Source organism: Danio rerio, chromosome 7 (assembly GCF_049306965.1).
Source record: "Danio rerio strain Tuebingen ecotype United States chromosome 7, GRCz12tu, whole genome shotgun sequence".
NCBI lineage: Eukaryota > Metazoa > Chordata > Actinopteri > Cypriniformes > Danionidae > Danio > Danio rerio.
In genome coordinates this window covers 58,012,066-58,035,348 of record NC_133182.1, presented here as the reverse complement: position 1 = coordinate 58,035,348, position 23,283 = coordinate 58,012,066, and the positions used below count along the sequence as shown (strand labels likewise).

At 32.3% G+C, this 23,283-nt stretch overlaps 2 protein-coding genes across 51 annotated transcripts in view; one reads left to right on the top strand and one right to left on the bottom strand.

Annotated features, from left to right (window-relative positions):
* Positions 1 to 23,283, top strand: part of adamts7 (a disintegrin-like and metallopeptidase (reprolysin type) with thrombospondin type 1 motif, 7) — a 610,954-nt gene that overhangs the window by 289,919 nt on the left and 297,752 nt on the right. The gene's annotated exons all lie outside the window — the stretch shown is intronic.
* myo9aa (myosin IXAa) overlaps positions 1 to 23,283 on the bottom strand; it is a 253,527-nt gene that overhangs the window by 43,682 nt on the left and 186,562 nt on the right. For 32 of the 50 annotated variants that reach the window (NM_001423815.1, XM_073905946.1, XM_073905954.1 and 29 more), the window contains 7 exons: positions 21,384 to 21,497; positions 18,658 to 18,724; positions 10,308 to 10,436; positions 9,896 to 9,935; positions 8,430 to 8,552; positions 6,346 to 6,426; positions 6,151 to 6,261 (listed from right to left, as the gene is read on the bottom strand). In NM_001423815.1, the coding sequence (NP_001410744.1) occupies positions 6,151 to 6,261; positions 6,346 to 6,426; positions 8,430 to 8,552; positions 9,896 to 9,935; positions 10,308 to 10,436; positions 18,658 to 18,724; positions 21,384 to 21,497 (665 nt within the window). Of the gene's footprint in view, positions 1 to 6,150; positions 6,262 to 6,345; positions 6,427 to 8,429; positions 8,553 to 9,895; positions 9,936 to 10,307; positions 10,437 to 18,657; positions 18,725 to 21,014; positions 21,144 to 21,383; positions 21,498 to 23,283 lie in introns of all 50 variants that reach the window. The other 18 variants (XM_073905943.1, XM_068222114.2, XM_068222115.2 and 15 more) reach the window with 2 other exon arrangements.

Sequence of the window (23,283 nt, the reverse complement as noted above, 5' to 3'; positions counted from 1 at the left end):
TAAGTGAAACTATCATGATTACTACATCGGTAGGTATGTAATTCAGGACTTTTTTTTTTTTGTAATACAGACAGCATTGCATACGTTAGTGGTAAAAAGCAATTGATTACTAAATACATCATTAAATTTGTATTTAAATGAAAAATAAATGTAGAGTTTTCTAGTTATTTTGCAAATGTATTTGTGAGAGAATACAACTAATGAAATAAAAATGAAATGCAATATATATATGTATTATAAATGTATGTAAGTAATACATAATGTTTACACACTGGGTTTAAAAAACAAGCAATAACATGTCATACAAAAATAAAACTGTTTATCGTACTACAGGAATAAAAATGACTGAATTTTGTACAGGAATAATAGAATAACAGTGCAATCTGTGCATTAAAATAATCTTTTTATTTACTTTCCTTGGCGATGATGTAATGATAGTGTAATGATGACGTATTTATTTTTAGCTGGGTAAGGCCATTAATAGAAATGGTGTTATCGAATGAAAATAAGCTTGATCAAAGGTTTTTGAGGACTGAATATCTACAGTGTTTCACATTTTCTTCATTAATTTCTGACTAAAAGCTGGACAAAAGTTGGATTGGAATCAGTCTTTGGATTGTAATACTGCGCTCACTACATTTGTCAGTGAAATAACTGCATAATATCTGGGTTATCATTTTTAACAAGGTAATGCAGTGTAATAAATCAGGTGAGGGGGTGAACATATACATATTATACAATTTCATCTATTTGCCATCTAATTACAAAATATAATTAAAATTGGAGGTATTGTGATGGAATTCTGACAGAATTCATTTTGCTTGGATTTTTTGAGACACACTGCTTTAGCCAATACATAAAGAAACTGTAATTAAATGATCAAAACATTAAAAATAATTCATAAAATTTTTAGCTGAATAAAATTGAATTACAGTAACTTGCTACTTGGTAACTAATTCCACTTAATACAGCACCTGAGCCTATGCAAGTAACTAGTAGCTAACAATATTCACTATTTGGTTGCATTAGTTGTGTGCAAATATACTATTCAACATGCATCCTAAAAAAATAATCAAAGACTGTCCCAAAATCATTTTCCCTACTGGCACAAACAATGGGCACAATATGTAAGACGTTCTTCTTTAAAACAGAACAGTCTTATATATTGCACTGACCTATATACTTACATTAACCTAAATATTTCAAAGAATGTTCAAATCCAGAGAAGTAAGCAATTTCAACTAGTGGCACAGACCATGTTATCTGTCACTATGCCAATGGCATCAAAATCAAAGTTGCTATCATCAGCAATTACCTCGGTGGTCTCTAATGCAGCCAATCACAGAGCTTTCTGCTGATTTCTTGAAATAAATGGCTGATCAGATTTTTCTACATTTTTAAAGGGATAGTTCACCCACAAATAAAACATTGCTCTCAAATTACTCATTCTCAAATGGTTCCACATCTTTATGACTTTCTTTCTTCTGTTGAACACAACAATGATATTTAGATGAAAGCTGAAAAACCTGTAACCATTGACTTCAATAATAGGACAAACAAATACCATGAAAGTCAAGGGTTAAAGGTTTCTATCGTTTTCATACATTTCAATATCTGTTTTTGTGTAACACATCAACTCGTCAAGGTTTGGAATAACTGAAAGGGGATACCCTTTAAGTATTGGAAAGAGAGCAGGCGATCTGTTCGAATGATCAGTCACTGGGGAGTTACGTCATATAAACACATCCATATGCATAAACTGCATGATGTTATTCGTCTGAGCTAAATTCATGTTTCAGACAGAACAAAACAGTCAAAAACAACACAATCATCCCCAGACAGCCACACCTAGAACAGGAAATGAACAACTGGAAGTAATGATTTCAGCTGCGGAGCATGAGGAGTCACAAATGACTGATCCAAGTACACTTTTATTCAAAAGCTTGAGGTCAGTATTACTTTTCGAAATCTGTTAAAATACAAAAATAAAAAATAAAATAATAATAATAATAATTTTAAAATTCATTACATTAAGTCTAGCATAATATTGATGTATAGCTATAGGACAAATGAATCAGTGACCGCTGTAAAATTCTGAGGATGTGCTGGATTTACTATGTATAGGTTTCAGTGAAATGTTAGTATTTATTTTATTCTATAATGGTCTAATAATATTTTTGGAAAACCATTTTGAGATTTTTTTTCTAGAGAATGACTCTGAAAAACATAACTTTTTCCATTTGTTGTAAATCCGCCAAATACAGATTCTGACCTGATCTGAAGTTAAAACAATGGTATTGTGTCTAGAAATTAATATAAACGTCTGAAAACAAGATTTTATTTAGTCATTTGGGTCAGTTGTCATTTTCTGTGCTTTCTCTTTTCTTTCTCTCTATATAATATATAAATATTTTTTAAGTAAAAAAATGCATTTGTATAGTACAAGTATAAATAGGTATATAATTATGAGGTTACTTTAAAAAAAAAAAAAAAGTATTACAGAAGCCTGAACACAAGATGAGAGCAAATCCTTAAAATAAGGCAAGAACTACTTGACCTAAAACAATGTTGACCTAAAACACTCAGGACCCTATCATACACCCGGCGCAGTGTGGCGCAAGACGCGGCTCAATAGTTGTTTGCTAGTTTCAGCTTGGCGCAAGAGTCGTTTTGAGGTGTTGCTCCACGCTCTTTAAATATCAAATGCATTTGCGCTCATATGTGCGCCCATAGGCATTCTGGTCTAAAAAGGAAGGCGTTCTGAGGCGCACTGCTGGCGCGTTGCTATTTTGAGAAACTATAATAGATTTTTCATTAGACCAAAACAAACCCGGTCTAAACTCCAGTGCAGAGTTGCGCCTCGCTTACACACTGCTTAATAGCCTACACACAAGATGTAGAGCAATACGCAAATATCTTTTTTTATATATGAAAAAATTTAAATATTAAGGAAAGGCCTATATAGGCTATAACAAGAATAGATGTAGGATATAAATATAAAGGATTAAAATATTACAAAACATATTATTTTCTAGCCTACATAAATCTGAAAAACCACTGCTTTTATGCCTTCATCTCGGGAGGCTTTTTCAGTTCATTCAAAACAATTTGCTTTTGTATAATGTTATAATTATTAGCAGTATTATTTATTATATCCATGTTTATATTTGTTTTATTAAAAACAAGCTTAGATTTGCCCACCTGCAGGTTTTAGACCATATGGGGCACAGCATGTATTTTAGGATATAACTCAGGCTTTTGAGCACACTTTGTTATTATTGTTCATTTATTCGTTTGCTGGAAATTAGAACTGAATTTCGAAATGGTTTTGAAACAAATATTTGCACTTAACAAACAAAATTAATTATTTATAGGCAAATAGATGTCTGTGCGTGAAGGTTTCCCTATCCATGAGAGCGAAAGTGAAAGTAGATCATTTATTTGTCATTCTTGCGCGGTAGATGCTCTGTTTAACTGTTTTCTGTTAAAAAAACTGTAAACTGTTTGCTTGTGAAATGCTCAGTTTTTCCACTTACACTTACTTTACGTCATGTAAATAGCAAATGCGCTTATGGCGCGACGCAGCTGGCTCTTAAAGGGAATGGGAGAAGGGACTCTGATTGGTTTATTCTCAAAACACACCTAGAACTCATTAAGAAAATAAACTCAACCCTTTTAGACCATGCGCCACGGTGCAAAGCAGATTTCCCGTCCTTAAATTAGTAAATATGGATTCTGACACGCCCTGAAAGCGTTTGCGCCCTGCGCTCTCCGTTTTGCGCATGGACCGTCAAAATTATAGCCCTCAGACTCAGCTTCTGGTCTAGCAATTTGATTTCTAGCTGAACAGCCAATCAGAGTGCTTGCTTTCACCGACAGCTGATTTACATGCTGGATTAGGCAAAGTCCCTCTAACGTGAGGTGTTGTGTGGAACACATCCAATAAACTAGTCTGCCAGATGCTGCCCAATAGCAGAACGTTGCCTTAGTGTGCCCCGGCCTTAAAGGTAGCTTTGAAATGTGCAGTTTTAGTCGACGTTTGACATAACCTCAACTGAAACTTGAAGACAGGGTAGAACATATAGTAGCTCCTCCCCTTTTAAGCAAATAATAAGTGTCTTGAAGGGGGCTGGGCATGTCAGGTACAAGAAAGCATGGTAACACTTTATAACTACACACTATAAATCATTTCTTAAGCATTAGCAAATAGTGAGTTCATTATCTGTTAAGCATTAACTCTACATTAATAAACGTTAGTAAGCAGTTTATAACTGCAGCTACAAATGCTCTATTCTTGACTGATAACCACATTTAAAATGTGCTTAATAATTGTATTTTCATACTTATTAAATGATTAATTTTTCATTACTAAATTAAGTATTGCATTATTTACAAACCAGTTGTATTTAAGAGTAGTTGAGGGTTTTTAGGATCATTCAGAATGAGTTAGTAAATGATTAATAAACTATTGAAATTAACGTTTATATGTCTTATTATTCAGGCATATATTAATAGTCAACTAATATGTTAATAAATGCTTTATTAACTCAACTTCATGCAGTTTTGTGGCCTAATCTAAAGTGAGGACTATTCATGATTTATAAATCCCTTATAAATGACAAATAAAGGCTCAAAGTCAAATGAACTATAATCTTTGCAATCTTTTCTAAAATGTAAAATTACTGTAAAGTTTAAACATTGCTGAATGACAAGAGTGTCAAAATACAACAAAACTGGATAAAACAATATAATAATTAAACAATGTAATAAAATGTAATGTTTAAACTCTACAGTGATTTTATTTTAGACCAGGTTGCAAATATGTATTTTTAATTTGAAGTACAGTTTCATTTGTGTATCTTTAATTGAATAGGAAGGAATAATGTCATTCTTCCTGTTTAGAATTTAACTGAGCCTTTATTTGTAATTTATGAAGGATGTATAAAGCATGAATAGTCCTCACTTTAGATTAGGTCACAAAACTAGGTGAAGTTGAGTTAATAAAGCATTTATTAACATACATAGTAAGCATTATTATATGCCTGAATAATACGACATATAAACGTTAATTTCAATAGTTTATTAATCATTTACTAACTCATTCTGAATTATCCTAAAAACCCTCAACTACTCTTAAATACAACTGGTTTGTAAATAATGTGATACTTAATTTAGTAATGAAAAATAAATCATTTACTACTGTAAGTATGAAAATACAATTATTAAGCACATTTTAAATGTGGTTATCAGTCAAGAATAGAGCATTTGTAGCTGCAGTTATAAACTGCTTACTAACGTTTATTAATGTAGAGTTAATGCTTAACGGATAATGAATTCACTATTTGCTAATGCTTAAGAAATGATTTATAGTGTGTAGTTATTATAAAGTGTTACCGTTACGGAAAGCATTAGTCATAAGATTTGACAAGAAAAAAGCATTAGGCATGTCCACAATCACATACTTATGCACTATTCTACGCCATTTTGTAGTATAAATAGTGTAAGTAGTGCGTTCACACTGAAAACTCTAAATATAATCCTGTAAGTGCATTTTAAATACCTGGATGATGCACTTATTCAACCAGTAAAATTAAGTGTGGAATATTGGACACGTCACACACTCAACAGTCACTGCTTTGCTCGCGTAGTGGCAGGGGCAGAGCTTATGGGCACTGATGTTAGACTACTTTATTTATTGTAGATTATGAAAGCAGTTTTCTCTTAGTAGTTAACTGCAGATGGGAATGAGGTTATACTCATAGCAGATATTATTTGATAGTTTGGTCATTTATTTCACTACTTTGGCAACCATCAAACGTCAGCAGGAAAACAGTTTGAATTACTGCTTAGTAAAAAAAAAACATTAGTGTTCCATTTAATATGCTGTTAAGTGTGAGTGCATAAGTACATAGTGCATATAAGTGCATAGTGTATAGTGTGTCATTTGGGACGCAGCTATAGATTCATTAGGCTACAAACTACAAGCTTGTAGTTTGTAGGATGCTTATATCTTCTAAATGCAAATTATATAACTTAGAGCACACTACCTTTTATATATCCTAAGATACTGACATACTAATACTAACATCTACAAAGCTTTTTAAATTAATGAGACCTTTAAGTCTGATCAGTGTGTGTTTCTAATCTCACCTGAAAAGTGTACTTGATGCTGTAGCCAGATTGTCGGATTCGCACAGTTTCCAGCATGCCTGTGTAGCGAAGTTGTCTTAGCACCAGACTATCATTAAACCGCAGAGGAAGCTGAAACCAATCAAAGAATATGTTTGAAAAAACGATGAACCTGTATGATATATAACCACAATATATTCACAAAGACTCGCAAACCTTCTCTGAGTTTGATCGTATGCACTTCACAAAGTATGGCTGTGACTGACCAAGAGTCTCCATCAGCTTGTTGAGGGAGGCCTGCAATGGAGGAAAACACCACAAATTCATTCATAATATGCATATTTTTGCAGGAATCAACTGCATGTTTAGACAGCTATCTTTTCTCTAACTTGAATCAATTGTTAAGGTTAAATGACACAATGTCTAAACTAGAACAAACATTAAATGGCTGATTAACACTTTGCGATGCAGTTTATGTGCTCACCCTTTTATTTTTGGGTTTTAAAATCAGTGTGAACTGGAAGTTGCTGAGACTTTTCAGTGTGTGGATGAACTTTTTATATTGGATTTATTTCAATATGTTTATGTACTTTCAAAAAATATTAAATAGAAGGCTTGCTTTTCTTTTTTCACATTAATCCCTCATAGCAATCTAATGGTAAGAACTGTGGCAGAAGCCGTCAAACTGATGTTAACAGAAAAGGACTGAGACTTTATAAATGACCAAAACTAATTGTTATAGGAATAACTTGGACAGATGTGTTGTCCACATAAAGATTATCAATGTGTGCTAGCATAATATACATTGCAAAGTTGGTCTTTAATAAGACAGATACATTCATAAGAAAATATTGAAAGCATCGTATTAAAAATAAAATGAAACATGAATAATATAAAATACAATTTGCTAAAATAAAAAATAATTTTTGAAAGTGTTATTTCACTATTAAATAAAATTTTACTAGTATTTAAAATAGATTTTATTATTATTAACTAAGCATACAGGCTGAAAAACCAACATAATGACATACAGTTAAAGTCTGAATTATTATGAGGCGATTGTGCTACCCACTGTGCCACCATGTCGCCCTTGATATAATATAATATAATACAATATAATATAATATAATATAATATAATATAATATAATATAATATAATATAATATAATATAATATAATATAATATAATATAATATAATATAATATAATACAAAAGACTTTTGTGCATGTATCTATGTGTGTTTCATGTCTGTATCTCTACAGACATAAAAAAAGGAGAAAGCGGCTTTTCTGGTGGTCAGGAATTTAGTCTCCCTTCCCAAAGAGCGCACTGCACTGTACAGGATGTGGGAAGTGAGGTCATCCACACATTTGTGCAGGCCTGCTGCCAGACGTCCCAGGACCGCCGTGCAACTCAATGTTTACAACACTTTGTCCTAGTCTGAGACACTAGAGGGGAATGTAATTCTTCACCAGCTGAGCAAAATGTCTCACAATGCTGTTTATACTGCACAACTACACACATATTTGTCACATGGGGTTGGATTTGCTTTAAGCAACATATTTTAACATTTCTGTTGTTGAATTTACATACATTTAATTTGTCATGGCTTTCAAACTTAAAGACAATATTACTTTTTTTTTAATTATCAAATGATAAACAAAGATAAATTTGACTTAATCATAATGACCAGCATAATTATCCGAAAAGAGTTAGAAAAAATATGTATCGTAGCAAACATTTAAATTATAAAATATGCTAACTAACTTAAAGCAAGATGTGTTTTCTGTTCACATTTCAAGTCACTATTAAATAGACAAATAGATTAAAAACTAGACTGAAAAGTTTATTTTAAGTTAAAAAAGTGTCTTTTAATTTATTATAATTGAATTTTAAAGTTTACAGGACCAAACATGACCAAGGTTGAGGAAACACCCAACACTGTGAAACCAAAAACATTGCTGACGACAGTGATAATAAGTTAATTAAGGACATAATGTCTAGAAAAAAAGCCATATGCCAAATACAAATTAATGTTATTTATTATACATTTTAACAAGAAGTCATTAAAAAGTAAAATCAAAACAAAGGATAGTGGGAATGACAAAGCAAATGAAAATGTTATTGTATCAAAGACAGACGTGATGTCATTTATTTGGTGCCAAGAACCCAGAGCTGAACATGGTGGAAACTACACCATAGTTACACAACATACACATGATTCAGAGCATAGTTAGTTTGACTACAATAATAATAATATTAAAAAAAAAAAGAGTAGAAGAGTAAGTTAGGTCTGACCTGGAATTGAGCACTAATACTTGGAGGTTTCTTTTTCTTGTGGAGATGCAGCAGGGACTTTGTAATGCGGTCTTGTAACGTAAGGTTGCTCAGATACTTTAGAGACTTTACATCTAGCAAGTGCTGTAGGCACAGACGAACAAAGAATGTCAGTTATAAGTCACAACTAAACAAAAGGTAACTGAACAAAACTACAAATATAAAACAAACAGGACGAGACAAAAAATTAAAAAAAAAAACTGCAAAAAATCAAATCAGCAAACAAAACAAACAATAAACAAGCAGAACAAAAGCAACAAAGAACACAGTGTGAAATTGAAATACAATTTGTAAGTTAAAAGGAGAAAAAACAAACAGAACTGAACAAAAGAGTAAAACCAAACAAAGTTAGACACTAAATATACAGAATAAAATAAAAGTAAATTAAAAAAGTAAATAAAAAAGCAATCAAAGCCAAATTTAACAACTAAAAAACTAATTGAACACCTTGGAACAAATCCTCATTGAACAAATACAAACAGACCAAACTAAAATAAATAACTAAACAGACCAAACAATACAAAAAAGCAGAGCAGAGCTTAAGAAGACAAAAACAAGAAAAAAAGCAACTTACAAAAAAAAAAAAAAAAAAATCAAACACAATCCAAAGTAAACCAAAGTCTAAATAGAACAAATCAAAGCAAAACAAAAGCAACAAAATAAAATCACAAGGAGTAAAACTAAACAAAACTGAACAAAAACAGACACTGATGATACCGAATAAAACAAAAGTAAACCAGACAGAGTAAATCCAAAACACTAAGAAAACAAAAAAAAAGAAAAAAAAAGACAAACAAAAACTAATAAAATAAAACAGTCCCAATAACAATTTAAAGTAAACAAAACAAATCAAAGCAGAACAAAAGCAACAAAATAAAATCATTAAAAAGAGTAAAACAAAACAAAACTGATCAAAAGCAGAGACATACAGAATAAAAACATACAGAATAAAACATACAGAATAAAACAAAAAAACAAACCAGACACAGTAGTTTAAAAAGCAACCAAAACCAAATTGAACAAAACTTATTAAAATCAAAATTAAACAAACTAAATCAAACATTGAACAAAACCAAACAGACCAAACAATACGAAAGCTAAAATCAAAACAGAGCAGAGATGAGTAAAACATTTACAAACAGAACAATAGCCAATAAAATAAAACAATCCCAAAAACAATCCAAAGTCTAAATAAATCTAATCTAAACAGAATAAAAGCTAATAAAACATAACAAAAGCAAAACAAATCATACGTTAAAACTAAAAGCATTCAAACAAAAACACTAAACCAAAATCAAAGATGACAAATGCACAATAACCAAGACATACAAAATAAACAAAGAATAAAACAAACTCAGCAAGCAAACAAACAAAAAAAGCCAACAAATAAACAAAAACTCTCAAAATGTATGCTGTGAGATTCGCACCTTAGGAAGACTGGGCTTCATCTTATAGTTTTTATTTCTCCTGAAAAATAAAAACAACAACAGTAAATAATAGTGGTTACAGTATTGCAGTATGTAATTGTACTCAACAAGGTTTAGTTTAAGTATTAATTCTCACTATTAACTAGTGGCTTATTACGTACCTGTTTTATTGTATTGGCTCTTTATTGGCACTTATACAGTACATATTTTACATGAACGTATTCTACATTTCCATTCCTACCTAATACCTATACCTAATTACTATCTAAATAAAAAATAAGCAGGCAATTATGAGTTTATAGAGGCAAAAGTCATAGTTAATGGTTTATTAATAGTGGGAATTATTTGTTAAATTAAAGTGTGAACAATGACGGTAAAGCTAAAGCTGTGTGTATCAGAGAGAGACTCTTACATAAGGATGCCATGGGCTCGCTCCAGGAGTTTACTGCTGGTAGAGTTGATGAAGATTCCCTCCTCCTCACTGAAGGATCCAAATGAAGACAGGCGGTTCTGTCTCCCAGGACGCCCATTCCAGCCCTCTCTGTGAGTGACAACAAAAACACATGTTAAGGATACATACAACAGCATTTATTGCTGAATACACTTTTTTTCACGAATTAGTCTTTTACAAGTGCGTGGCGTTGACCAAATGAATTTTGCTTGGTCTAAAGAAAAATACAAAATAAAAAAGTGTCCTTTTGTGAGCTGGGATTATCATGTATAGTTGAAGGTAAAGTTATTAGCCATCCTGTACAATTTAAATTCCTTCTAAAATATTTTTTAAGAGGTGATAAAGAAAAACAACAACTCTTTTTGTTGTTGTTGCATATACACTTGACTTATTTATCACAATGTACTACTTGTGCTCAAATAAATCACAGTTTTTTACAACTAAAAAATAAGTGGTATGTGAAAAGATTCAAATAGTTGTTAGAATCCTTCCTCATACTGCTTATCCACAAACAAGGAGAGGGAGAAAATTCACAAGAAAAATAATTAAAGAATTTCATTTTGCATAATATTGGCATCAAATTCAAATTGTATATTCAACAGATGTGTAGCTGTTGACCTATTACTTTTTGTGTATTGCATCAGGACTGATTTCACATACAGTATTTGTTTATGTAATAATAAAATGTTTAGTGTGGTGCATTTTTTACATTACTTAAGCATTGATAACTATTTTTCATTTTTAACATTATAAACTCTAGAGTAGCGGTGGCCAACCCAGTTCCTGGAGAGCCACCTTCCCGCAGATTTCAGTTGCTACCCATATCAAACACACTTGCCTGTAATTATCAAGTGGTGTTCAGGTCCTAATTAATTGGTTCAGGTGTGTTTTATATGGCTGGCTGCTCTAGCCGATGGATGATCAAGCTCAAAGTGTCTTCTTTCCAAAGATACATGAACTGTGAATGTAGACCCAATTATTCAGCAACTGTTACTGTTTTAGTTTGGGAAGGTCAGTTTTGAGAAAACGCCTCTGATGGTGTGGGAGAGAAGGAGACCGATATAGCCTCTGTAAACTTTTTATAGAAATCTCATTTTGCATGTTATCTTAATCAAATTTGAAATATAAACTCATGAGACACTTGGCTTTCAAGGACATTGGGACATGAAGGAACTGTGTGAAGGAACTGTGTGGAACCCAGTTGTAGTCGGACTGTTCATCAAGGATCTACAGCATGATCTAATCTCACTATATTTGTTAAACGTGATGTTTAATTCATCTTGTTGTCTATATCTTACGACAAATTCCCTGGCTTTGGTATTTTGAATCTATTTTTCTCAGGTAACGTGTTTTGGCTGATAAGTTAATATATTAATGTATGAAACCACGTACACTGATTCTGCACATTTGACTTTTTGCTTCCTTTTATTTTCTATAATGTATATGTTTATTGTACATTATACTTTCATAATGGTCATTATTGATTATTAAAACTGATATTCAGTGAAAGAGAGGGTTTGATTAATATTTTTCACTGAAAATGAAAGGAGTCAGCAATGTTATAGACTCTGTTTAGTTACAACTATGCATATAGTGAAGACGACCCTCATATAAAGATGCAGCTACACAACGCCTCAACATTTTTGGTGTCTGTTAAGTTAACATCAAAATGAAAATAGGCAGTTCCTTATATCATGTTTTCATTTTATTAAGATGGGTGATGTGAATGAGGTTATAAAGTACACTGTTCCCTTTGACGATGTACCCGACATGTCCTCGCGACTTTGTTTTCCATATCAAACTTGCGAAGTCTGAACTTAAAAGAAGTGGATGCAGGACTGAACTGTGTGTAGGCTACCTAATATTGAGGAAAAAACCTTAGTCAGAGAAGAGAATGTCTGCAGCCATGCCTCCATTTTCAGATGACTCCGTTTCCCCCCATCAACAGTTACCAAGCAGCAGTATTTTAAAACCTAGACAGCATTTTTAAAAAGCTCAGTTTTCAGCGCTCGAAAACTCTGGCGTAGTGTGGACGCAAGGCATGACCATAGCAAAACCTATGTGTTTTCAAACAAAGACATATTAGGGTAAACAGGGCCTAAATATTATCAGTTGTTGCATTACCATTCACTGTTGCACTCTTGAGATGTCTGTATGTAAAAATCCCAATAAATCAGCAATTTCTAAAGTACTCAGACCAGCCCCAAAAACATACAAAGTTACTAAAATCACCTTTCTTCCTCATTCTGATGCCCAGTCTAAATTTCAGATTGCCTTGACCTTGCAAAAATGAAGCAATTTGCTCCCATGTGATTGATTGATTAGATATATTCTTTAATGAACAGTTGAATAGGTTTATCAAGTTATTGTACAATGGACCTTACTACATTAGCATTTTTTTGTCCAATGCAAATATTGTAATTTGTACTGTAAATAAATGCAAAAATTGTAGAGTTAGGAGTAATTTATTATAAAGTAACTCGATATTATCCACTGAAAAAATAAAGAAAGTGATTATTTAATATTTCGGTCCATTTAACTTTTAATATACCTGCCTTAAATGCTTTAAATATATTCAACACTTCTGTGAAAAAATAAAAAAGAGAAGCAAAATTTGTTTGTATAAATTTGTTGTAAATATATTTTACAGACTAATTCTAGTTTTAAACGAAAGAAGGTTAAACATATCAAGATGATTGCAAGGGACTAAGAAACAATAATTTGATTGAGAAATTAGTTTATGATAATACATGGTATACATTGCTTCTATATTTTTATAGAAGCAATGTAATTGTACATACTGTAGTCAACCCCCCCTAAAACTCTTTAAAAACACCCATTCTTGTCTTAAGACAAACTTAAAAAAAAAAAAAAAAAAAAAAAAAACATTTAGATCCACTTTAAGTGTTGACAGATTATATTTGCAGATTTATTAACTAGAAAAGATCACATTTGTAAGTAAATTAAGAAAGAAATTGACACTGTATACACATAATTTAATTCAACAAAAATGCAGTTCTTGACTCCTTTAAGGCCTATTTAAAAAGTTATTTCTTTTTGCTGCAGCAAAAATATTACTGTAAATACTGATTGCGAGTCTGCACCACAGATGCAACATTTGTGAAACAGGCCAAACATAACATACAACTTATCCACTCCAGATGAACTTATCACAACAACGAGCTGTCCACTAAGATCTATTGATTTAAACTTCTGGCAAGAATTATCGCAACACACAAATTGTAAACAACTCCACTTAATAAAACTAAGGCAGAGTTGCTCGTGGAAAAACTACAGAAGCTTAGGCAGGTTTATTAACATATAAACTCACTAGGCCAAAATGACCAACTACTGATGCATGAAGATTTTGGTAAAAAAAAATAATAACAAATAAATAATGTTTAGGCTTGCGGGACTAAGATCATAGCTGAAAAAAAAATCAAAACAGAAAAACTATTTAAACTGTGATGCTGTAAGTTAGAACAATGTATGTGCGATTTGAAAGTTTAATTATTTTTTAAACTATTTATTTCAATATCTCCACTACCACTGAGCAAAGACTACAGAATGCACAAGCCACGTCACTCGTACAGTTTTGATTGGGGAGTAGTATATCGATCAATATGGTAATTAAAGCCCCGCCTTCTAGTACAGGAGCCAATCAGTGATCACTATAAACTGATGACAAAAATGAAAATGTTTAGAAATAAAACTAAAGAGATGGTTGTTATTTAATTGTATTATTGAATCCTAATTAAATCAAGCAATTTTGCAGAATTTAATGTTTCCCCATTCAAACAGAATGCCCGAGCATACTGCCCAAGAGGAGTTTCAAAGATGGCCACCCCCAGTGAAATGACTTGCCTTAAACGGACTTTGCTGTTGAGTGTACATTGGTGGATTTGTTCAGTGTAGTTGAGAACATTTGATTCGGATAACACTTTAAATGGCTGTTCCCTTAAACAGTGCACTATTTAAGGCTAAAATGGGCAATTTTGGATACAGAATACCGGTTTCCTATTGTGGAATGACAATATAGACTATCACATCCTCCCACACAGGTACAGAACATACATTCTTATTTCAGTCATCTGTCTAGTGTTCACAAACAGCCGACACATGACGTCCAGATTTGCTTTAATATTTATGATGACGAAAATGACATTTGCTGTTTGTTCAAATTACTTATTTAAAATGAGCAGAAACAGCACAAATCTTTTTTTTCTTAATTTATGTTTAATCCACTTACATTTGTGAAAGCTAATGAGTTAACTTAATTTCTTCATGTTCTCCCAACACAAATCAATTTTGTGGAACCCAGCAATTTTTACAGTAAACTTGACTAAAGATGACAGTCATGTCTTATTCCCCCTAGTTTTTTTATTTATTTTTTATTTTTTTCATGTCAAGATTATTTGTCTAAATAAAAGACGATTTTATTTTTTACACAATAAAATATGCTGCTCAGTTAAATTTTTAAGTTGAACCAATTTATTTTCACAAGTCATTTTGACTTACATCAATTAAGCTGACTTAAAGGTGCAGTATGTTAGTTTGACACCCAGTGGTTGAACAAGGTATTCCTCGAATAATAATAATTCCTGGATCAAAACACATGCAAGTGCAAGTTGCCAAACTGAGGACCAACAGGAGTGTTCCTTATCATCAAGTCTAAATGCTGATTTAATTTGTGTCCTAAATAAATGCAACAGCACACGATAGAACGAATATTTGTTTTGTTTGTTTTTGTCCTAACCAACAACTCAAATTTATATTTAAGAAACAGCTTCTTTTTCTAGGAGTTGAACATCAGAAAACTCACAATAATCACCTCAGGTAAACCTTATTTTCTTTATTCAGTGTTAAATGCATATAATGTGAGTTTAAAGGCCATTTCACATGACATTTATTGCCCTATACTGAAAGCAGCAGCAGATAGTTCACCTCAGATTTAAAAAATAAAAAATAAATCATTAGATATTAAACTTTAAAACTGTCTCCAGCACCTATCAGTGGTTCAGTATGTATATTTAATAATGTTAAAGAGGTTTAATATGTATTAATTAGATTGTAAACCTTACTATTTCATGAGTGAGTGCATAATTCTGTGCTCCTGAATGGCTGTATTTACATTTCTGTTGTGTTTTGTCTGGTTCAAACAGCCAAATTTCTTATCACAGCAAATCTCACTAAGTAGCGTGTTTTTAGGACACTGGGTTACAGTTTAACCTGCTCACCTAATGTTTATTTTCGTAATATTTATATTATTTGCTAATTAATAATCATCTCATGTGGAACTCTGAATCTGCGTCTCATTTCGGAGTCTGCTAATGTTCACTGGAGGTTGCATTTCAGTCGTGAATACGTGCTTTGAGAGCCTTCCAGACTAAATGAATGAAATATGCTGTTTTCCTTTAAGGCGACCTGGGGGGCTGAAATATAATTGGCTAAACTGGCATTGGGCATTTTAAAGAGGCAAAATCAAAGACAGACGTTCCAAAATGTAATGCACATTTTTAAAGCAGAATAACTTTATTTTTACTTTAGCATTGTTTTCCAGACCACGAAAGAATGTTCACTTGGCATGATTCTTAAATATCTGCAACTATGTTATGGTATTTTTATGCTTTAGAAAATTCAAAAACGTACATACAGCATCTTTAAAACATTAAGTTTAAGTTAGTTTTAATTACTGTAAATAAGCTGACACATGATTGACTTAATTCTTGACTAAATTCGTAAAAACGAAAAAACGTAAAAACATATGTCATCATGACTTCTTATTATGTTATTATTTACACTGCATGTAAAACTCATAGGGAACTCAAATGGACACACACACACACACACACACACATAATAGTGAGTGAAACGGCAGTAATTTGCAAGCAATATTTTGTACACAGGAGGTTATCGGAGCATGTGCTCATGGAGCAATAACTCATCAGTTCAGGGTCTATCCTCCAAATGAGCGAATATCTGCTCTCTAACATCATGCAGGAAGCAGCTGCTGTTTCCTGGTGTTTAATGGTCACTTAGTAACCCAAAAAGTGTGTGGGGTTGCAAAACAGATTAGGGGGACTTTACAGTGCAACAAAAGAGCTGTTGTGAATTGGGCTCCTGCACTTGTTCGGGAAATCAAGACTAATCTGTGTGCCATGCAGTCACTAACAAAGCATGAAGCGGGGGTCATCCTGTGGATTTCTGTGGAGTCACTGCTCACCCACACCCATATGAAGAACTTAACAAGCCGTGTGAGTACTGACTAGGGGCTCGTCATACAAGCTTTATTTCTAGCTCGAAAAAAACAAAAAGGTTCAAGTGTCAGGAAACTACAGAGGGGATTTCAGAACTGACCGTGCAAGCAAATGAAGCGCAGATCCTCCAAGAAAATATATAGAGCGGGATGAGGGATGCCATGTACACTTATAATTAATCTTAAAACAATTCGTCACCTTGGGATTATAAGGTTCTATCTGCGTTCTGAATGATTTTGAGATATTGAACTTCAAAATTGTTGCATTCCATATAGCAAACTGTATGTGTATAACATTTGTCTTTTATATAAAAAGTTTTAAAATGTGAACAACTTATAAAAATCATCCCATAATGAAAATAAGTTGTCATTTAATAAGAATATGTTAATAACTCAATGTTGACAAAAATGTCAGATAGAACCTTATAAGGTGACGAATTACTGTTAACATGTTAGTTTAAGTAACAAATCACATCATTCATATTGGTTTTTAACCTGCCTGTTATTAAGAACTGCTTATCATCACTTTTAAAGCAGAATATTACTGTAGATTCCTATACTCGAAACCTAAACCCAACTACTTTACACTGTAAAAAAACTATAAGTTTGATTTAATTATAAAAGGTGAGTACACCTATTGCCTTTAAAGTGATTAGTTGACTTTGTTTTAAAAAGTAAGCAAACGTATTGCCTTACAATTATTAAGTTAATTAATTATGCGCATAATTATAAAAGTTAATCAACTTAACCTTTCCAATAAACTGATTTACTCGCTTTTTAAAGTAAAATGAACTTGTTGCTTTTAAGGCTACGGGTTAACTCAATTTTTAGTAACTAGTTGCTTTTTACATAACTATTAATATACAGACAAAAAGTAGTTTATTGAGCTAGTTTAGTCAATAGCGTGAATTGTGCATTTAAAAAAAGTGGGGAGGAAATACAATTACAGGTATACAAAATATTTTTTGTACTGATAATAATTTGGATAATTTGAAATCAATTGCTGAAATTTCATCTTTAGCCTTTATACTTCAAACTGAGACAAAATTAAGCATTTACACAATTTTGGTGTCTGCTTTTATAAAAAAATGAAGAAAATGCACTGCATCAATTCAATTTTCTTTGTGAGTTTTGATTCTTTTTAAATTACTGAAGAAAAAAATATATATCTAATGTAGTGATACAGTATGGAACTAAAATGATCAAGATCTGTCTGAAACTTCTTTAACTGTGTGTTTTCATTTAAATGACTGCACAACTTGGAACAAAAACCAATCAGAATCAAGCATTTGACAGCTCTGTAGTATATAAATGATTAAAGGGCACAGATATGCATTTTTTTTTTACAAGGCTGAACATCACTTTCAGCCACCACAGCTACAGTTTAAGCACATTTGATCCAGTCTTAAAATACTGGGCTTGATAAACCATCAATAATTTAATCAAAATAAAACTTTCCAATTTCCGAATGCAAAACATCTGATTAGATTTTGGAAGCTATTTTTTTATGCATTAATTTTACATTTAATATGATAAGGATGATTAATATTATTATTATTTATAAACGTATCATTAAGAAGAGTCTCCTACATTCACTAAATTTATTTGCAAAGTGTCAAACAGTTTAAAGGTCCTGTGAAACTAGAAAACAAAATAGATGTTAATATCAGCATGTTAGTCTTCAGCATATCTATAATCCACCGAAATGGATCAGCTTTTTAGGCACCACCTCCTCATACATTAGTTTCTAATTAGGTCTGACCAAATGCTCTATAATATCTGACATGCCCCGCCCCCTTTCAAGATGTTTCTCATTTGCTTTTCATGACTTTCACTACCACTCTTACCGGCAGAGCTGTGATAAAAACGAAACGCTATTGGTTGTTTTTTAAAGGGAGGGGCTACAATATGGCCCGCCCTCCCTGACTGCTTCAATTGAGATTATGCCAAACATCGAATAAAAAATGTAAATTTTAAAGCACTTCACAGGATCTTAAAGTAGGAAATGAGTATCAACTATTGTAGAGATACAGGTCAGATGTGAAAAGCTCTTACCGTTGATTAATTGCGTTGCTTCCCTGCAGATCAGAGAGCGGAGTGCGAGGATTCCTCCTGTTCACACCTGAAACACATCACAATGTCTGTACACCCAGACTGATCCAAGACTCATGGGATATATGCAGAATAAATGAGTGAGAGGTTAACAGAGGACTGTGTAATGGCTTTTATGAGAATAACAGGATGTGACGCTGATTAATTTACCATGGTTGATGAAATGAAACATAAGACAATTTAATTAGAGATGAATTACTTAGAACATGCTGCTGTGAATCAGTTATGTGTGACAAACAAACACAGCACACAAACACACCGTGACTGAGTTTATACATCCCCATACTAAAACACCTGGAGACTCTCAAAACACCACACTTAAAGTTGAATGATATATTGAAAGTAGAACATACATGTATATTTTTGATAGCAAATTAATAAACCCTCATTCTTTTTATTTTATTATTATTATATTATATTATCATTATTGTTATTTTTATATTATTATTATTATTATTATTATTATTATTATTATTATTATTATTATTATTATTATTATTATTATTATTTCTTGTATTATTATTCAGCTTCCTTTAGTTTTTTTTGTAATTATTTATTTATTTATTCAGTTGAGTTTCACAATAGTTTTTCTTTTTTATTATTCAATAAGTGTTTTTTTTTTGTATGTTTGATTGTTTTGATTACATACTTCCTATCAATTCTCTATTTTACACATATCTCTATTATATATATATATATATATATATATATATATATATATATACTTAGGGTATCGTTTTGTATATTAATTTAAACTAAATGTTTAAATATTACAATTATTACATATACTATTATTATAATATATTCAAATAATAAAAATATAAAGAATTATGTTTGATTAATATTAGATTGAGAACATTTTACAGTTTTTCTGCATTGGTTTGGCTAATCTCTTGAAACAGGAATCACAATCTCAAAACAACATGGACAAACCCCCAAACCACTTGGCAATTTCTAACAACAGAAGTAATTTTGTCATTCATTTCACCAAATTGTAAATGCCGATGTACATATTTGCAAATGATTAAGTACAGGTAGCCTACATTTACCACAATCCTCAAGTGAATAGATCAGTTGATCTAAACTGATTGTTGATTCTCAGTGTAATGATTGTTCGCCGCAAAAATGTCAGCCTCATTTCATTGCATAAGTCATCACATGCAATAGTCTGTTCAATTGTCAAAATTAGACAGTCAGGTGATGACCAAACAGTATGAGCATCTTTATTTAAACCACTGTAGGCTGCATATCATTTTCATAGTTTATTTGTTTGTGTGTTTATATTACAGTATATTATGCTGTATACAGTGCATTTTCTATTTACTCTGATGTATGGAAGTTTCTTTACTGTATGTGTGTCATTGATAATGGTTACAATTTCCTTGGCAGTTTGAGTACAATGCGTGATGTGAAACCTTGGAGGGTTTTAATAAATATTATAGGATTTAGGATTTATAATAAATATTATAAATCTTACTCATTTCTTGTATTTAGTTTTATACACAATTGCATTCAGTCAAAAGACTAAAAACGGTAAAGTAACCGGTTTCAAGAAATGGGCTAAGACTGAAAGATGAACATGAGGCATTTCAACGGTCCTGCCATATTGACAAACCATCTAAACGTTTTGACCTGCAGTGCCTACACAATTCTAAAGGGACAGAGCATATTGGGGGCACTGACTGTTTATATGAGAAAAAAATTTAGTTTTGACGTATAAGTGAACAGTTTTAAGAAATATATAAGCTTTTACAACTGAGCTATAGGGTTGTGCTAAACTGTACGACTATTTTGCCAAACAATCTTAGTGTTGAGAATGTGATTCCTGTTTCAGGAAAGTTGCCAAACCAATGAAGAAAACTGTCAAATAATCTATATAATATACAATACTAAGAAACTACTCGTTTTAAATCATTCAAGCCACTACAGTAGTTTATATCCATTTATAAACATTATGCTTTTATTAATCTCAAAAATAACAAATTTAATCACTTGTTCCTTTAAATATTTGAGGTCAAAGTAAATATGTTGTAGTTTTATTTTACACAAATACATTTGTAAAGCTTAATGATGATGAAACATTACATAGTTTGATAATTATATCATTTTTTATGCATCCTATGTATGCAAAAACCATTTCACAGACATCAAAACAAGACTTTGACCAGTCCATTATATCACCCAGCTAAAAACTACAAGAACGAATCATGAAGCACTAAAATGCCTAATAAATAACAGATCTTTTAAGTTTGTGTGTATAATAAATCATCATTTTGTGTATAGTCTATGATCTGTGCTACCTCCATCAAGCAGACCTATTGTGAGCCCGCTGTCGTCGAAAAACGAGTGCGTGCAGTGAGCTGGAGGAGTCGAGCTGGGGCTCCAGTGAGGGGACAGTGGAGGACTGCCCGAAAAACATGCATGCTGGACTGAAGCCACACAGAGGACGGTTAGTGAAAGAAACAGGCCCAAACTGACATCATGCAGGAAAGAGAGACAGGTGCAAGATGGACGGCCAGAGACAAGAGAGCAAAACCTTCCAGCACTGAATCCAATCAGTTATTCGCAATGGGGATTTATTTTTTAACGTGCTGTGGGACAGGAGCTCTCGTGTCTAGGCCCAGGGTGCACAGGATGAGGAGACGAGATGAAAGAAAAGGCAGGCTTACTGTATTTCTCCTCTTTGCACCTCTGCAGGATCTCTAAGCTTCTCTGATGCACAGGGTGATGCAGAAAACTAAAGCTATCCACACTTTTCACAGCTGGAGCAGCAGCGTCATGCCCTTAGGAAGCCAAAAATAAGAAGAAAAATAAAATAAAAAAGAGAGAAAAGAGAGAAGAGACAGATTAAATAGGGAGGAATAGGTTGTGCTTGTCTACTAGAGTTGTCCTGCAAAGCCAAACCTTGACTATCAGCATTAAATCATGATCAAACTCTATTATTAGAGAATTTCTTTTAACAACCAGATCTGAGCCACAGTGAAATGCACGACAGGACACATGTGGAAGGACAATCCAAAGGCAGTTGGCAGCACTAAACTACTGATGTTCAAACTGTTGTAATTGAAGAAGAAAGGCATTGTAGATACCGGAAAGCTGGAGAGCAGAGCAACAGAATTCAAGCAGGAGGAGCTGGCCTAACAGTTATTTAGGCAATATACAGTTTATACAAAATAGTCCTTACATTTTTCATTTGTGATATTTTTTTGCTTATATATAATACATTTTAAATATGAGAGTGAGAGGACAATTTTTTAAATATTACAGACCCCAAAATGCAGTAATTTGTGACTGCTCTAGCAGATTAAAATTAAAGGGAAAAAATAAAACACAAATCATGAAGCATAAAATGAAACAAAAAAACTAAAAGATTAAATAACAAAAATCATACAAAACTAAACAAAATAAAACAAAACACAAGAAGACTAGGCAAAGACAAGACAAAACAAAAACAAAACAAAAAAACAAAACACAAAAGCTAAACAGAGGGTGAGATTGCTGAGATGCAATAGGCTCACTGAGTCTTTCTGTTTCCAGTTATTCTATTCCCCAATACCTTTATCAATACAATTTTTCAGCAAGTGCTCCATTGTAAAAATACAGCACAAGAAATCTTCCTTGAGAATAAAATTAGTGTATTAAAATAATTTCTAAAGAACCATTAAAGACTGGAAATACATTTTAAACTACAGTAGAAACTAAGGCTGCACGCTTCATCGAAAAAAGATTCTGATCTTGATTTGACTCTACACGCGATCTTAATCCAGCAATTCTACGATTCAGCCAAGTTTTCACATTGTTCTTCATATGTTTCTTAGCAATGTGGACACCTAAAAATGGTGTTGAAAGAGTCACATACTGTATTTATAAGGTATAATTCACCCAAAAAATTTCTTTCTTTCTTAATGTATTGACGTATTCGTGCCCGCAAAATCACACGTGAGCTGCTTGTTTACCACAGAATGGTGAGAATGATGTCTACTTTAGTGAACAGAACCATAGGCTGTGAATAACAGCTAATAAAGTTTAAAAATAAAATTCTGTTTGTTGCACAAGGCAATAGTTTGGGAGACGTGTGGGAAGATTTGCATGTGTGTTTTTAATCTCAAAGTGACTGCAGCAATGACATGAACTCAGCAGAAAAAAAGTTAAACCGAAAGTGAGCACATCATTTAAATAATCATCACATTTTAGAGTTATGATTCCGACAAGCATTTGATGTGTTTTTCTTTTATAGCGAATGGTGTTGTGCATTAAAATAAAACTACTAAGCATATATAATGGTGAATATAATGCACAAGGAATCTGATAGTGGCAAATGTCTCATTTTAACAGTGGGGAAAAAAGGTCTAACAATATTGTCGATGACAGATGGCAAGCATATGTAACTTCAGAATTCTGATCTGATTCTGATCTAATCACTTTACTGTGCATTAACAACCAGGACAAATTTAAAGTCTGTTCAAAATTGAGCATTTTAACCTACAGTCGACTTAATAATATTATTATAATCGGCCGAATAATATTATTGTTGTTTTAATCATATGTTTGAGAAATAACAATAATAAT